General features: G+C 42.8%; 2 protein-coding genes across 2 annotated transcripts in view; both read right to left on the bottom strand.

Moving 5' to 3' along the window:
* Positions 1-443: 443 nt before the first annotated feature.
* Positions 444-6,485, bottom strand: dpm2 (dolichyl-phosphate mannosyltransferase subunit 2, regulatory). Its single transcript, XM_063211298.1, has 4 exons — positions 6,432-6,485; positions 5,926-6,015; positions 5,734-5,836; positions 444-1,527 (listed from the first exon to the last, which is right to left on the bottom strand). The coding sequence occupies exons 1-4, from the start codon at positions 6,432-6,434 to the stop codon at positions 1,472-1,474; spliced, it is 252 nt and encodes an 83-aa protein (XP_063067368.1). The 5' UTR covers positions 6,435-6,485; the 3' UTR covers positions 444-1,471.
* A 1,580-nt stretch (positions 6,486-8,065) lies between these two features.
* The window catches only part of eeig1b (estrogen-induced osteoclastogenesis regulator 1b), an 87,027-nt gene continuing 76,991 nt past the window's right edge, over positions 8,066-18,101 (bottom strand). Inside the window, exons 5-12 of the mRNA XM_063210383.1 lie at positions 17,994-18,101; positions 16,310-16,356; positions 15,757-15,914; positions 15,050-15,154; positions 14,122-14,332; positions 13,541-13,662; positions 13,158-13,227; positions 8,066-12,680 (exon numbers count right to left, since the gene is read on the bottom strand). The exon at positions 17,994-18,101 is cut by the window's right edge and continues 9 nt beyond it. Coding sequence (XP_063066453.1) covers positions 12,635-12,680; positions 13,158-13,227; positions 13,541-13,662; positions 14,122-14,332; positions 15,050-15,154; positions 15,757-15,914; positions 16,310-16,356; positions 17,994-18,101 — 867 coding nt within the window. The 3' untranslated portion in view covers positions 8,066-12,634. The remainder of the gene's footprint in view (positions 12,681-13,157; positions 13,228-13,540; positions 13,663-14,121; positions 14,333-15,049; positions 15,155-15,756; positions 15,915-16,309; positions 16,357-17,993) is intronic.

Here is an 18,101-nt window from a genome sequence, read left to right as displayed (position 1 = left end):
TCTTCCGCTTGTGACCGCGGCTATCTGCTCTCGGAGAATGACTGTAGACATTAGGAAATACCTAACAACTTCGTCTCTCAGCAACAGGGATGACTATACTCTTTCGGTGCCAAGCAAACCTCTTGCATGCGGCAAAACACTGTAAACGTTTTGCATACTGGCCAAATAGGCTACTACTTGTATTGCGCACCCAGCAAAAAAGGGCCCGGAGAGAAATGTAAAACACATGACATTAAAATCTTTATGCCTTCCATACGAGTATTTGTTAAAACGATTAAAAGTGTGGTTGAAAATTTAAAACCTATTAAATTCTATGCAAATATTTTAGGGCAAGGGATTGTATGGCTGTGCATCCTCTACAATTTCTCCATATGAAATCTTGCATGGCTTTATGGGTTACATTCTCCTGCTTTATTTATTCTAAAATAAACAAACAAACTCAATACATTTTCCAAATACTTAACAACTTTATTACACCTCAAAGTTGTGTCATGTTACCCTTCACATAAAAAGATCTTTAAGAAAATATCCCATCATAGTTCTATTTCCCTCTTGTGTTATATCCGATTTGCACTAAACACATGATGTCACAGAAATCACACACCCATTCCCCACCCATTCACCTCACCATACAAGGGCAATACTTTCAATTGATCGCAACATGTTAACCCTACACCACTCCAAGGTTGTGTCCGAAATATTAACTTGCAACACAGTGCAACACGTTACATTATAGTTGCCAACATTAATTTCTCCAAATCACTTCTCTCCACACATAGCCTACATACAGTAAATGACAAAATGAACATTTCAAATTCGACCTAATGCTTAACACCCAAACTGAGACCAATGACTGTAAACCTATGCTTTAATTCACTATGTCTCCTTCATACAGCACACGTTACACCACATCCAGCAGTGCATTCCACTATCTTAACTCCCGTCCTCGACCTGTGTTTGTGGACTCGCGCTTCACTGATGCCCCGCCTCCGTCGCGAAAACAATAAAGCTTCCCGACTGTCAGCTTAGCCACATCAAACTTTTGTGGAACTTTTATGGAACTTTTATGGTACGAAAATGACCTTTGTATTGCACTTTTGTGAAATATTGAATTCAACTTGTGTTGCCAAAGACGTCATCACGAGGCCACAAGCAGAAGGGAGGACGGGAGTTAGGATAATGGAGTGAACCCCAGGTCAGTTCAGAGATCCAGGTGAACAAACATGGTGGACGTGGGATCAGGTGCTAAAACTGCTCTACGTGCAGTAGTAGAGGTCTTCCATTTTGTCCAAGAGTCTTTGGCTATAGCATTTCAAGCAGCTTTAAGCACAAAATGTTAAAGATCTGGGAATCCATGGTCCATGCGTGTCCGATATCTGATGTTTGTGGTCCGCTGTGCAGGGTATATGTTTGGGTGCTCCTGCGGGCAGGAGCTCCATGTGTTCGCGACTAAAGCTTCCAAGGTCTCTCCTCAGTCCACCTTCTTGGGTTTGCGATTTTTCCACGTCACCACAGCTATGAAGGTGCCTGACAAAAGACACAAGAGTGAGTGACACTGTCTTCTCAGATGAGCATTTCATGCTTTCATGCATTCAAATTACAATACATTACACTTAGCGGGGAGGCGGTGGTGGATCAGGAGATAGAGGACCCTGTTCTGCTAACTAGAAGGTTGCCAGTTCGAGCCCCACTCATGTAACTGCCACTGCCACTGGTAGCAGTTCTCGGATTCAGAGTAGAGGGAGAAAGAGACGCCTCATTTTCGTGTCACACATATTCATGAGTAGGACTGGAAAACCCTGCCATTTGACCCCATCGATGTGTCCTTGAGCAAGATACTTAATCCCAAATTGCTCCTACTGTAGTGCCCGATTGGCACCCTGCGTGGCAGCCACTGACACCGCCGGTGTGTTAATGTGAGTGTGAACGGGTGAATGTGAGGCATACAATACAAAGAGCTTTGAGTGCTCGAAGGAGTGGAACAGAGCTATATAAATGTAGTCCACTTAGCTGAAACTTTTATCCAAATACTTTTATCCTTACAGATATTACAGGATATTGGTTTCAGTCCCTGGAGCAATGTGGGGTTAGACGCCTCAAGGGCACTTCAGCCAGGGAGGGAGGAAGGGATTGGATTGGGATTGGCAACGCTGTGATCCAACGCCCTAACCATTACACCATGGCTGCCCACAGCCCATAAATTCAAATAGTATGGACATGATAATATATGAAGAGCAAAGACGGAAATATTGTCTATGTAAAGGGCATATGATGTTCTACGTCTTACTCATACGTAGATAGATATACTTTGACTGGTTCATGTTGTGCTATTTCAGTATATGAGCATGTTAAGTCACACACATTTTTTCCTGAAGTCATCACTGAGTAGTACCAAAATAATTGGGAGTGTGACTATTCCCCACGTGACCTCTATATTTACATCCTTTGAGAACATTTGAGAAGCAAATATGAGAACAGAGAAGCTAAACGTGAGGGCACAGGTTCCTAGAGGACCATGCTGCTGTGTCTTCACAGGATTGCAAATGCACTGAGTACTTTGTTGCGACTATATACAGTACATCATCTTATGACTATTTCCTTCCCCATGTGAGAATAACATCTGATGTAATTTCTTTTCAGTTTAACCATTGATGAAAGGTTCAAAATAAAGTTGCTTCAGTGCGACAACTTTTTACAACCATTTGAGTACTGATATGTGTGGAGTGAGCTGTTAAACGTGAGGCAGTTGCTTTTCAGAAAGTTTGCTACAGTTGCATATAGTGTTGACCAGTCTTTGGTTTCAGTTCAGCATATCTACGGTAAGGTTAAGATGTAACACCATCAAAATAGTGACATTCTCAGATTTTTTTAAAATCTACTTCCACTGAAAACCAGTTTTACTCGCTCCTTTTGAAATATGGAGGGTCACCCTTAGTTAGTCTAAGTAACCGTCACCTCCACTAGCTGCGTTTCTCATTCACAGAAACAATATAGAGCAAGGAGCGAATGAGTAAAAGCCTGTCCCATCAACGTCACAGGGGAAAGATGTCGCCCACTATGGTTTATGCCCACCCAAAGATGTAACACTGTATTTCAGAAGACATGTTGAGTATTTTTTTTTTCAAAACAATCAACGGCTGGTGGCACGAAACCTCGATTAGCCTAGTCAGCCTATCAGTTGGTTGCTACTCTCGGTTACACAGAGTAGGGGGAGGGAGAGACGCCTCATTTTCGTGTCACGGATATTCAGACTGGAAAATCCTGTCGTGTGACCCCAAGCCACTTTACTAGCCTACAAAGATAGCTTGAAACAAAGTAACCAGAACATTTGTTTTAAAACAAAACCGATGCATAGTGCATGCCATAAGAATGGGGAACACAGCAATATTAATGAAGTGATGAGGACCTATCTTAAAAATACACCTTGTGTAACTGACTGAGCATGTGTCACCTGCTATTCATCCTATCGCTCAGTGTCCTCTAAACTTATGAGGTCTTTGTACAAAAATTAAATGGAACACCGAAAGAGCGCAATGCAACTGCAAGACAATTATACTTCAGTGAGATCAGCCTGACCCATAGGAAGCAACACTTCCATATGTGACTCCATATACCTACTGTTGTATATCAGCAAGCAATGCGTATAATTTAGAGGTACTAACCAAAACATGCCCCTAAAAATAGTTCTTGTGCAGTTGTTCACAGACTATTTCCCTTTTTTCATCCTTTCAATCTGTTTTTTTTGGTCACATGTGACTTTTGTCAGATGTCCCCAGTGTACCCCTAGTGGTGCCATAGGGTGATGTGCATCCATCACCCTCTTAAGTTGCTCAGATAGTGCTGCTCATCCAAGATGGCACATCATTGTGAGCTGTGACAATAAGGTTTGCCGGTGTCACCCAGCACAGTGTACAGGGCAGATGTGAGGAGAACCGTATACCAGGGGACATGGAGATGCCATTGGAGGGTTTAATTACAACCCGCAGATGGAATGCATTCGCCTTCTTTGTGCCAGGTGGCACATGAAGTCACTGACTTAGCGCTGCAAAATGAGCTTTGCAGTTCACTGATGTCAGGAACAGACTCCATAACAAATGCATGAAGCCCACCCTCAACACGTGGGTCCTATGCTCTTTATCAATGATGTTGCCGGCAGCAAAACATTCTGCACAGCATCTCCAGACCCATCACAGCTGCCATATCATATCTGTCTTGTGTGTTCAGTGTGAACCAGCTCTCATCTGTGAAGAGGACAGTGCACCAATGCTGAATATGTCAATATTCAATTGGGAGGGAAAGTGGAAAACAGCGATCCTAGCGGTTACGTTCCAAGCACCAGGGTAATCCTATTGAAACTCCCATAGACAAGTTTTAAAAAAAATCCCACAAAGATATGACTTGGAACTATAACACCAGACACATTTTTCAGCGTACACAATAGCATGAACTACTACCTGTGAAAATCTTAAGTCATTTTTTGCCCTTTTAAGAAAAATAGAAATTGTGCCAATCTGGTCGGAAACGGACTACAGCTCCCAGCATGCTGTGCTTCGCGCCTCGTTGACAACACAGAGAAACAAATGAACGCGAACGAACGCAAGTTCTTCGCATATCTTCACATTCTTGTAATCCTATGAGTTCCAAATTGTCTTCTTATTACACATATATACACGCAATCATTTTGGTATGGTTTTAAATTCTCTAGTAGATATGATGGCTTCTGTGGTGACGAGTAACCACCTCTCTGGCTCATGTTTGGCTATGCTAATTTGGCTATGCTAATTACATGGAGTAAACAAGCCACACATGCCACTCAGTGTAGTTCTGTATTAGCTTTTTAAAGAATATTAAAATCAGCTCAGATCAGTGAAAAACCGAACATTTTACCACCTGATTCGATAAAACGGGCCAACATGCCCATCATATGACTGCCACTACTTCTACTTCGTCGTCAGGGCCGAGATGTAATTTTTCAAAGAAAAAAAACATTCATTTGTTGCAGGGGGTTGGAACGTTGCCAGCAGGGGGCGATGAGATTACTTTCCCTCCCTATAGTACAGTATACATAAATCTTACTCCATAGTGTCAGTGTAACGGAGGCTAACTAGCACCTCCGACAGCCTCATACAGTCTCGTGCCGTTGGGCCGAGAGACTAGTCTCTTGGCCCAGCGGTATCGTACTGTGTCTCCCATTGCCGAACCGTTGTAGTTGACGAGGTCGCACGTTCGATCCCCGAGGGGGGTGAACAGGTGCAAGATGACCTCCGTCACAGTGGTGCCGAAACCCGGGATGGGAGTGAGGTTTAAGGGGGAGAGTGTAACGGAGGCTAACTAGCACAGAGTTGGCGTGGAACGTTGGTAAACCTCCCTCCGATAGCCTCATACAGTCTCGTGCCGTTGGGCCGAGAGACTAGTCTCTTGCCCCAGCGGTATCGTACTGTGTCTCCCATTGCCGAACCGTTGTAGTTGACGAGGTCGCACGTTCGATCCCTGAGGGGGGTGAACAGGTGCAAGATGACCTCCGTCATATCAGGACTCGGGGTGTAAGCATAAAGGCCTCATGGACGCCTACCAGAGGACAATCTATTCGATGACTATGTAACCTGTAGGAACACTATCTGTCAGTCACCAAGAACAATCACAATTAAACTTGAATCTATTTTCACAGTCCATGATTCCCGAAAACATTAAAAGGCACATTCTAGAACGGAACTGTTTTACTAAGATACTTACCAATACAGAGGAGCACAATTAATGCAGCTATTCCAGGAAGAATGACAGAATACTCCCGTGGCAGGAAGTATTTGTGGATCATGTGGTCACTGTCAACAAAGGGCTGGAAAATAAGATCAATAGGCCTACAATTAGAAAAGTGTACCGTGTACGACAGTTCTATTATCTTTATTGAGAACAAATGGTACGTACCAGAATGATGACCCATATCGTGTAGTACGTAAAGAGCACCAAACTGAAGCCCACAAGGCCCATGCCAACAGCCTGATCTGCTCCGGTAGCCTGCATGAATTTCCAATTGAACCGTCAGTGTTACAGACAGACCGGTGTCATCACATCACCTGCCTTACCACTGATAGCTTTGACCAACTCCATCAAAGTTCCACATCTTCAGACTTAACCGAAAGATCATCATCATTATCAAACATCATCACTAAACATCTGACACTACAATCAACAACGCAGTTTTATGTTAATATGTGTGCAAACAGTCTACACAGGTACGCCTACGTTATAACCATCACCCTGATATTACTTCTTAGCTAACAGCTAATTGAATCGAATATGCATCTTGAAGATAGCAAAGGCCACCTCTACGTTCGCGTATTTACTCACTGTACCACATATTTTCAAAGCTGTAAGAGCTCATTTACACTTTAAAATAAAGCAGCTTTTCTGTTATTACTCAGGCATCTCACCATTTCCAAATAATCCAACGTGTAGCTTCCGCATACAAACGCTTCCGTGTTGTAAAGTACATAACCCGGATGTGGAATGACGTGTTACGGCTGTGTTTTGCATTATTTTATCATCGGCTCCTGTTGTTTCTGGTTATTTTTGTATAATACTGCGTTTTAAGACATTTTTATATGATTGGAAAAGACCTATTGTTTCATTATGCATACAGACAAAAGCACCAAGGCTGAGTATGAAATGACAAAATGCTCAATATGACTAGGCCTACTGAAAATGGCCAAAAGGGGGCGCAAGCACTCTTCTATATTTTCATCATTCATCATCATCATCCAGATCCAGGAGCATCCACCTACCAGGTAGGACCTACCCAATAATATCTTGCCTCTTACTGTTACTTCATGCAGGTGACAGCCTTTGTGATAATGTTCACCCTCATCATGATTGAGTAGGCTGCCTATGTGTAATGACACTGTGTAACAATAGCAAATAATCAAGTGCCTCCGGTAGAAAACTAATTTTGGACGCCCCAAACAAAGAGAAATCATTCTTTTAGGAGATTTTTTTAAAAAGGTTTTAACCACTTCTGGTTCACTAATGGGCTACTACCTGGTAAAAGGCCTCTTGTGTGACACATTTGAACAAGGGGGAGGGGTCCATAATCATAGTCTCACTGTCGGGCAACCATGCACAAGAAACATTTACATTTATACTTGTATTACAGTATAACATTTATACACACACAGTCTAACGATATGCAATTTTTTTTTAGTCTGAAAATGTAGCCTAGTAAACCAGTGCTGGACGCCACATTTTTTTAAATTACACATCCAATCTCACATTTAGGCTGGTTTATCAGGCTACTGAAAATGCATAGGCCTGTTTCTACAATGGGAGAGGTATTTAGCCTGGATTCATTAGTATACTATGCAGTGATATTCTAAGGTGCTATTTCCACATAATAGCAGGATATTTTTTTAGAAGTTTATTTTTTTTCTCCTGTTTAGGTGTAAACGCAACATATGGATAAAAATAAATCCTCCATTGTAACAAATGTGTTTCAGCCCCCTAATTGGGATATTTTTAAAGCTTGCTTTTTAATATCTGGATTTTAAATATCTGTTACGTGGAAACGGAAGGCCAAAACCAATGTAACCAGGAGAAAAATATCCACATATAAAAATATCCTGCTACATGGAAACAGCTCCTAAATGACCAAGCTTGACCTGTCCAGTTCAACCAGGTGATCATTCAGCCAGGCAATCAATCACCTGGTTGAATTTGACAGGTAACCAGGTAATTGAGAATATGTGACACTAGTTTAATGTTTACCCGTCACTTGGGAGGGCTCAGTAGTCTCTACTTGGGCCCCTTAGGACCTGTGGGCCCCCCTGAGTCTGCCCGGTAGGCCCATTCCTTCTATAGGCTTACAGTAGACCGGCCTTGGCTATGGCTCAAACAGATAGGGCACTGTATGCCTGTATACTGTGTATACTGTACACTGTATACTGCTATGTCCCGAGCTTGGGTTCAATTCCTGCCCGGGGTCATTTCACGTCATTTCATTTTTGTCGTTTCCAAAAATAAAGACGTAAAAAGTCCAAAAACAGAAATAATAATCACAACCGCCTTTATGATGCCCATCAACAACTTTATTTCCCCAAAATATTACATTTACATTTTACACTTTGCCATAGACATTTACAATCTTTAATAGGAAACATTCAAATTCTAGAATAGAAATATAGCTCAAATCCATTATATCACAGTGCTCCTCCCCATGCAAAAAACACCAGATAAAATAATAAAGCATGTGAGCTTTCAAATAGACTTTGGGGATGTCTGTATATTAGAATTTGTGTGTTATACCTTTTTTCTGTGTTCGTAGCCTATATAAGTAAAATAAATACATCTTTGTTGTATTTCTTAAAAATAGAAGCATCTTGTGTCGACACAGATCATTTTGTTCCACAGATTCACTGAACTAGTGTGAAAAATTTGTCGGAGGTCAGTAATAATAGCATTCGGTGAAACGACTTTCGGGTGGGGGGAGTCTTTGACTCAGGTGCATAGCTTTCATTCCTTAACAAAGACAAAAATAGATGAGTACATGGCGAGTCATTTGCCGAAAAACGAGTAATCAAGTTCTCACAAATTAAGTGCTGCTGTCTTGAAACCAAATCTATGGCCAAGGTTGTGAACACCAGAGATGATACTGAAAATAAACTGACGTTTTGTTTTGTTTTGATCACAGACAACTGACTGCACTGCTGATCACAAATTATCTCTTCAGAGTGACAATGTGTGGAGTGCATGACTTGAGTTTAAAACGTCACCAGACACCCTCTTCCCAAATATGTGCTTCATATAATGACTGATTCGTCCTTAGAAAGGACTCCTTACGATCATACATGATCAGCATCAGTTATATAATATATCCATTTAGACTATTCAGTATGAATTTGTAGAACAGGTTTCTGCACTTAACTCCAAAACAACAGCAACTCACATTAATTAAAAAGTATATTCTTTTTTGTGTTAAAAAGTCACAGATTATAGTCAAGTATGAAGGAAAACACCACAAAAGAGAGTCCCTTGTATACAAAACAGAAGCACAGAGAACCGGATGCAACCAACAGTTTGTTTAAAGATATGAATACATAAAGCATTGAATCTGTAAAAAGTTCATATTTTTTTTACCACAGTAAATAACGGGTCTCTGTTGAGCTCCACCAGAAAGAATTACAGAACGAAACACTTTAAACCAGCCCGCTGGTTTGAAAACACCAAAAGAGAAAAACAGACAAAAGTTACTGTTTCAGACATTGTTTTTTTAAAACCACCATACTGTATGGCTAAAGGAATGGTCCATTTATAAAACAGTACAAAGAGTAGATATGGAGAAGAAAAAGACAAAAGTTACTTTATGGGTGACTCCTCACTTACACTCACATTTCCTTTAGATTATATATATATTTTTTTAAATGCAGCCTGTGAATTTAGTATAGTGAATTCCACAGGCTACCAAACAGCTCTCAGCAGATGACTGGCTGTGTTTTAATTCCGTTGGTTATCATCACTATGCCCATAACGCGTCTTTCTTAATCTTAGAGGTATGTTTCACAGACAAGGAGTATGTGCGCTGACATTTCTAAGTACAAGCCTTGTGAGTTTCTTTTATTATCATTATTATTATTATTATGGAGTGAACGTACAACACCCAACATAATTTTGCCCATTCTAGATAGCCCATTAGGGGGTAAGATACACAGTGAGTGTGTAAAATAACAAGATAAGCTGCTGCCCAGAGGCGTATTCCAAATAGCAGGTTTAGTCCCTTACCAGGGTCTACTAACTCAGAACAATTGGTACTGTAAAACTTGAAAAAAAGCTCTCGCTTACTTAACTTAGCTGAGTTAGCAACTAAACCACCTATTTGGAATAGGCCTGTGCTCTGTGGGGGGACACAAACTTAAGTACATTCAAATAATGATGATGATGATACTGCTGTCATGCTGAGTGGCTGTGGATGAGTGAAGTGAGCATACAGGCTAGACCAGCGCACCACCACCACCACTACATGGGTGTTGGGTTGAATCCCTTATTATTGCACAAACATAATTACGGTATGTGAAAAGACTGAAGAGCCACAGCCTCAACACAGAAGTCAGTTCATTTTTTTATCTTCCTCTTCTTCTTCTCATTTCTCTTAGGTCAACTAAGAGTGTGATTCGCAATGTTGCATGTTCCATTCCAAATCCACAGAGAACAGAGGTCACTATTCTATTAGTCAAAACACAGACACAGGCACAGATAGACAGACAGACAGACAGACAGACAGACAGACAGACAGACAGACAGACAGACAGACACAAGCACCCCCTATCTACCCCTCACACACACACAAAACACAGACAAATCTAGACATAGACACAGACACAAAGACACAAACATAGACACTAAACATACACACACACACACACACACACACACACACACACACACACACACACACACACACACACACACACACACACACACACACACACACACACACACACACACACAATAAGAAGGTGCATCCTGCCATTTGAGGCCACTGTTTCCTGGTGCACTCCAAGTGCAGGCTGGGAAAAACTAACCGAGGCTAAACCGCCCGCCCGCCCCGCCAGCCAAGGCCAGAAACGTGACTTTGACTCCTCGGCCCATTCTCATATGATCTCATCTCACATCCCCCAGGTGCCAAACAGATGTTAGGGACATTTAGCAGCCACTGATGTGGGGGAGGAGTTTGAGCGTGGCCAATTGCAAAAGGCTTTGATCACCACAGGCTTTAGCCTCATGTTTGGAATGCAAAGGTGAGAAAAAAGTAATCCATACACACACACACACACACACACACACACACACACACACACACACACACACACACACACACACACACACACACACACGCACACATATACGTGCATTCACATGCACGCACGCACACACAAATAGACCACTTAAACCAAAAGCTAAGGCAAGCATAAAAAGACAAAAAAAACACCAAGAGCCAGAAAAAGGCGCAAAAAACCCAGAATACTGCCATCACAAGACCAGCTAGTGGAAGCAGTATAAGCATATTCCAGACACACACAGACACACAGATATACACGCACATACACAGAGACACACACACGCGAACACACACTGCTCCGACACAGAAAAGCCCTGTACAGTACGTATGAATGCGAAAACTGGACGTAAAATCCAGTCACAGTCATTAATGGTTAGCCTGACTCTCGCCAGACCTGGAGGACCTTCGGATTTGCCCTGCTACCAAACCAAAATGCGGTGGAACCAATCAGGATCACAGGATTTTCAGTGATGTGACGTAGCCAAAATTCAACATAGTGGAGAAGGAAAAAAATCAGCGAAACACAACGGTTGTTTCAGCAACGATGGCTGCTCGCATGGACTCACTCATCAACATTAATTCTGAAATTTGAACTGTATTTTCGAATCTGTGAGCAGTTAAAAGTAGCAGCCCATTAAACATGTCCGACAGGTGTTTCCCCAATCACGTGCGAGGAATACATGGATAAAACTACGGCTTCGGAGACCTATGTATGCCTATGGTGTAGCAAGGCAGAACCCATGAATCTGGTGAGAGTCAGGATAATCATGGGTGACCAGAGGCACCATACCACCATTACAATCCACCTTGTGGTTGTCTGCATGGCCCGCCACACAGAACCAACACCACAGTTACCGGTTACACCTCACACCCACCAATAGCAACATATAGATTTCCTTAACCTTTACAACAACGCAGTGGCTAACAATTAGTGTTGATCTTTAAAGTAGAAGAACAGATGTGATTCCCAATTCCAAGATGTGATTTAAAAACCCACTGTAAAGCACATAAAACATACACAGGGAGGATTTGATTTGCCTTCCCTTAAGAGGTCTGTTGTAACAATTTGTTTTCGTTGGCTGCCATTTTAGACAGTAACAATCGATCACAGAAGAGGATGAAGTAATGTTGTGAAGCGAGTAAAAACATCTAAAGTGTACATAGCAGAGTACAGAGAAAAGAGCAAAAGAAGACCACAGGTTAAAACCACTGCTTTTCCTTGGATCCACTACTTATTAGTAAAGTAAAATTTTAGGTGGCCATGTTTGTAGTTCATACATGGCCATCCACACAACATGCCCGGGCCAGCCCTTCACAGTGTTGCACTACGTTTCCCATGATGCCGTGCCACAGTTTTCCTGTGACACATCAAGTAGTTTATACACTTGCACATAGATCAGGTTAAAAAGCATATATAAATAGAGTTATATCTTTAGACGAATTAAATTTTGTAATCATGTACGTAAATAACACACGCAAGCATCCGTCAGGTACATCGTAATGGTTATGTGTTTGCAGTTCGATGTACAGGGGTGGATGTAGCACAGACGAACAACAAAGATAGTGGTACACACCAATAAAAACACGTACAAACACGAATCTGAGCCAGTTGTAAGTAACTTGTGAGTGTCCTCCCTCGTGTACGATAAAGAGAGACGACTCAGAGGATCCAGACAGAGGCTTCTTCCTCATCCTCTTCCTCCTTGGTTATGTGATCAGTAATTCGGATGGAGGGAGTAGAAGAGGACTGAAGAAGAAGGGATAGATGGAAAGAGGGAGGGGGGAGATGAAGACGATGTCCTGTTCCCTTTAGTGGCTCTCGATCACCACCGGCTCATACACTCCTGCTGTCACCCTGGAAACCATGAGGACAAAATTAAACATCATCATCACATAGCCTCGATATGGATCCAGATAAAACTCAAGACAGCAACAACAACAAATATTTATTACATTACATTACACTTGGCTGACACTTTTATCCGAAGCAACTTGGATATTTACAGTGTACTGGTTAAAGTCCCTGGAGCAGTGTCGGGTTAGGTGCCTTACTGAAGGACACCTTAGCCATGGAGTGAGATAGGGAGTGGAAGGGTGGTACTTGAACCGGCAACCCTCTGATCTAAAGCCCATCTCCTTAACCACTAGGCCACGATTGCATTTACAGCTGCATTTATGGCTGCTACATTTAAGCATTAAAGCAGTCAGCTCTCTGACTAGCAGGAAAAAAAAGTATTTACATGAGGGTGGATGCTGTTCTGTTGTTGTTGTTGTTGTTGTTGTTGTTATTGTTGTTTTGAAAAAAGGGCAAAATATTTCAAGTCCCCCTCACCTGTTGCCAAGCTGGATGCCACTGAGGGCTGTGCTGCCATCTCTGCTGATGAAAAGCTGGAGGTTGCTGTCTGTAAAACACAAGCACACAGACTCCAATTATATTACTGTATACTATATAGAGTTATAGTTATTGTAGTAACTATTACAGTTGTATAGTAGTAGACTGTGGAACTATGGTCCAGGGGTGAGTTTCTCAAAAGGGAAGTTGTTAGACTGTTAGCAACTTCAGTAGTTGCCAATGGGAAAATGCATTGAAAGCAACGAAGTAGCTAATGTAGTAAGCAACTTTGGTTTGGAGAAATTCACCCCAGTACAGTAGTCAATAAGCAACCAGTAAGTATGGCAGCCTTTTTTGAGATGAACGTTTCTAGGTGCAAGTACCTTCGTTGTTGCTGACGTCGGAAAAGTTCTGGCTCTGAACGATCTTTTCCACAATGTCATCGGCGTCGATGCGAGTGTCATCTACCCAGGTGGGGTGGCTCTCCACTGAGTCCTTCTTGCGTCTGTTAAAGAAACAGAGGATCAGATGAAACTGATAAAAGTCAACCAGGATTTTTCTGCTCCCACTTTTGTGTGTCTGTGTGTGTGCGTGCCCCCGGGAGCAAATTCAATTTGCGGTCGCTAGGGGCGACCAGATTTCTAGGCTATGTGAACACCCTTCTTCAGACGTCACATTCACCTGAAACGTTATGCAAAAAAAATGTGAGAAGTGGCAGAAAAATGCTGCTTAAATCTGACAGTTTGGATGTTGTGCTCTCAGGTCAGATGTTTTTGGATGTGCAGGCTTTAACCTACTCCTTCAAGAAACAGAGCACATTCACAATTGAGATCAAATTGCGCTGCAAATTGGGCTTAGGCAGATCTGTTCTCTCTCTGACCAAATCTGCCTTCCTCAGGTCACGTGTTCGGCAGGCTTTGACAATTGTCATACATGTTACATGTTTAGGTGATCTTGTCCTCACCTGGACGGCCTGTTGGAGAGGAGAGGAAGAGGTGGGCGTGGCGGCCTGTCGGGCCGGACGGGGGTTCCCTCCTTCTCCGTCTCTGTCGCCGTCGCCGTGGCGTCGGTTGCCGGGGCGACGCTCCCGGAGGCGCTGCTGCTGGTGGATGTGTTGCGGCGATGCAGAGTGAGGTCTGTCAGGCTGGAGGAGCGAGAGTGCTCCGTACTGTATCCTGCAGGAATGGAATAATAATAACAATGATAATAATGATAATAATATAATAACTACGCTTTTATAGTGCCTAGGCATCTATCAGGCTGGAGGAGCCAGAGTGCTCCGTACTGTGACCTGCAGTAGAAGAGGACCAACGTATCCCACATTACGATATATTAAAGAAAATTAAAGAAAGCAAGTGGGGATAGAGAGACGGGGAAGGGCTGGCAAAGGACCCGGGCCGGGAATCGAACCTGGGTCGGCCGCACAGTAGATGAGTGCCCTAGCGTTAGGACATGGTACGGCCACATTACAATACATTACATTACTTCATCTCCTTAACCACTAGGCCACAGGTGCTCACAACAAGTTAGTCTTAAGACAACATAGGTGTTTTTCGTTGGAAGGAAGTTAGGTCTAAGTTCTTGGAACCGTCAACCGTCAACAGATCATGCCTAAGGCTAACCACATTGCAATGTAACACTTTGGCACTGTGGAACATCCCCCTTATCTGCATTACATTAGTAAATAGGGCATGTTGTGTTTGTTAGTGAGGTAAAAGCCACATACTGTAGTAAGTGAAGTATACCACATAGTATTTTTAACAGAAAAGTTCAGAAACATTAATTCCATGAGTTCCAGTGTGTTCATCGTACATTCTCATCAACTCACAGAAGTACATATAGTAGAGAGTAATAGCCTATGATATTTTGATTTGACTGACTCCTTTTCTCACCAGATACTTTGCTGTGCTGACTGGCGTAACTGTTGTTTCTTGAGTGTCCTGTGTGAAAGACCTCATCTGGGCTGGACATGTTCTGATCCAGCTCCTCTGGTAGACCTAAAAAACAAACACGTTCCAACGTGACTAGATTATAGGAAGAGATCCCTGTACGTTCAGACTGACATTTGAATTCACATTACAGAATATAGAGTAAGAGAAGTCTTAACAAATATGTTAAAGAATGATACACGTTCTAACATTAATCAGATTGTTCTCCCACTGTGGTAGGCTACCATATACTGGATGTAATATAGATAGGTCTATAGACAGATACCATTAATGAATTAAATGAACACACATACAATTTGACGAGACATTTGATGAGACATTCTGGTGTGCTTGCGTGTCTGAGATGTGTTACTTTAACCCATTGTGTCCTGGAGACACATATACAATGCAATCAGGTTCTTGAGATTTGAGCTGTTTTATTAAAAAATGTGGGTAAGTTAGAGCTGAATGAACACATTCTAAGGCAAGACGATGGTCCTAGCTTTTAAATGCAACTCATTTTATATTTGTATGTGCTTCGGAGGCTGAGATATTTAGGATTTACTAGGCTGGGGGCACCATTTCCTAAAAAGGGCTTAGGACAAAATAGGTTAAAATGGCGCTGGCATGTTGTGTGACTGTCTACCTGCCCCGTCTGCTGTGCTGCTCACCTGTGCTCATGGTGGAGGGTCTGTGTTTGAGGCCGCGTCCTGCCGAGATGCCAGGGGGAGGGGTCTGCGCGGCGTTGGTTCCCTCACCCTTACAGTCCAGCTGCAAGGAAGGGTCCTGGCCCGCGATGGGGATGGTTTTAGCTGTGCTGGGTGGGGGCCTAGGGAATACAGAAAACAACACAGCGTTCAACCGATGTACACATTGGCTATACTACAAAAACAGAAGGACCTCCAGACTTGGAGCGAACTGGTTGTAAGAAAATATGGCGAAAACACAGCTGAACACCATTGCGGAACACCATTACAATGCAAGCTGCCTAGATATAATTTTGACAAATATTTTGTAGAGGTGATTGATTTTCATAAAACAAAAAAAGTCTGCGTACTAACAGCAACTTTTAAATGTACAATCTGATGGCTAAAGTTCTCTGAGCTGAATTTCTTGACTTCCTGGATAAAAACGTGGCTGTCATTCCCCTCTTGTGCAAAAGGGGGCACCAGTGTTACAATTTTGAACGTGGTAGGACGGAGAGCCACGAGTGAGGTGACTCACGTTTTAAAGCAGGGGTCTCCAGACAGCAGGGTCATCCCAATGGTAACCTGAGGAGAAATGAAAGACGTGAAACAACTTATATTGCATTTGCACACACACTTAGTGCACTCGCATACGTTCCATACCTCCCACTAAACTAGATGAACAGACATTCACGCACGCACCCAATCATGCAAGCGCATACACGCACGCACACACTCGCACTCGCACACGCACGCGCGCGCACACACACACACACACACACACAGTCCCTGAAGCATGCAGAAGTATTCAATCTTAAATTGAATTCACAACCCATTAATCAGTATAGTATTTGACAACAGGGGAAAGATTTATCTTTTGAAAGAAGTCCAGCTTCCAATCCTGGCTACACAGTTTCCCTTCAAGGTTAACTGGCTTAGAAATCTGTCATGTGACCTAGCCATGAAAACATTTGGCTCAATATTTTTTTCTTTCCAATACCGACCTGTCAGTGAATGTCAATACATCAGTCTATGCAAAAATGTAGCAAGCTACTGAGGAATCTGAGAAGCTCCACTGTAACCTGACCAGCCTCAAGTTCATACAGACACTGTTTGAACAGAGTGTATTTTGTGCAACAGAATACAGTCATCCAAACAAAGGCAACCATAGTCACAGGACACGCAATTCCAAAAAGCCGCATCTTTTGAAAATAGCAATGGAACAAACTTTTCCATCTATTTCTAAGCTGTGTGCCTTCATGTGATTATGTGTCGATGTTAAAACAAAGACGTTTTCCACCGTCACAGACTTTCCGTGGTCTTTTTTTCTGTCACAAGTCCTCCTTGTATGGAGCAGTGACTAATTGTAGGTCGGTCGCATGCTTGTGCATCACCCTCCACAATAGCCGCAGCTTTGAGTTGGGACGAGGACAACATGGATGTCAAGAAAAGCCACGGCGCCCTTCAGGGCAGTCAGGGGCTTGTTTTTTTTCCTCCTTACTTACATTAGTGCCAACCTTTCAAGGCACAGTTAATTTCCATCCAATCACTACTCTATTTCTGTTCATCCATCTACTGTATTTCTCCATTCATCCACCCACCCTTCCATTCAATGCATAATGTACATTGGTCATCAAGTAGGCCTACATACTACCGTATATCTGGGCCTGGAGCTGTAGTCTATTTGGTTGTAGGTTGGCAACAGCACATTACAACCACATAGAAAATAGTGTAAAATGTATCAACAACCAAATTGTTAAATCAGATCTAATATTTTCACACTGCAACAGAGTGCACCCCTCCCACCTTAAATCGATGCTCAATGATGTGGGTCTAGGCCCTCTGTACCTAATTAGTATATGGGTATGGTATGGTAAGAACCTAAGGTAAGTCGCCATGTTACAGTGCCTTTCACATTACATTACAGTCCAATCCAAAGAAACTAAGTTACAGTTGTTTGCAGGGTATTGGTTGAAGTCCCTGGAGCAATGTGGGATTAGATGCCTTGCTCATGGGCATGGGCATGGCGCAGCTCAGCCATGCATGGAGGTGAAGGGAGAGGAAAGGGTGGGATTCAAATCTGCAACCCTCTGATTTTAAGTCCACCTCCCTAACCATTAGACCACGGCTGCTGACCCAACTATGTGGGTCCAGACCCTCTGTACGAAATCAGTATGAGGGTATGGTATGGGAAGACCAGACAAGTCATCATGGCGCAGTACCTTGAGTATGGAGTTGTCCTGTCGTGTGTTCTTGGTGTCGTAGCCCTCGAGGATGAAGCAGCGCACTGTGGAGCCTGAACCAGCAAACTCCGCCATGTTGAGATCAGC

Source organism: Engraulis encrasicolus, chromosome 11 (assembly GCF_034702125.1).
Source record: "Engraulis encrasicolus isolate BLACKSEA-1 chromosome 11, IST_EnEncr_1.0, whole genome shotgun sequence".
NCBI lineage: Eukaryota > Metazoa > Chordata > Actinopteri > Clupeiformes > Engraulidae > Engraulis > Engraulis encrasicolus.
The sequence above is the reverse complement of the archived record's forward strand: the minus strand, read 5'-3'. Positions and strand labels throughout refer to the sequence as shown.

Coding starts and splice junctions, on each gene's coding strand:
- dpm2 (XM_063211298.1), bottom strand. Junction 5,837..5,925: donor CGATATGGGTCATCATTCTG/GTACGTACCATT, acceptor CTTATTTTCCAG/CCCTTTGTTGACAGTGACCA. Junction 1,528..5,733: donor AATTGTGCTCCTCTGTATTG/GTAAGTATCTTA, acceptor GTCTTTTGTCAG/GCACCTTCATAGCTGTGGTG.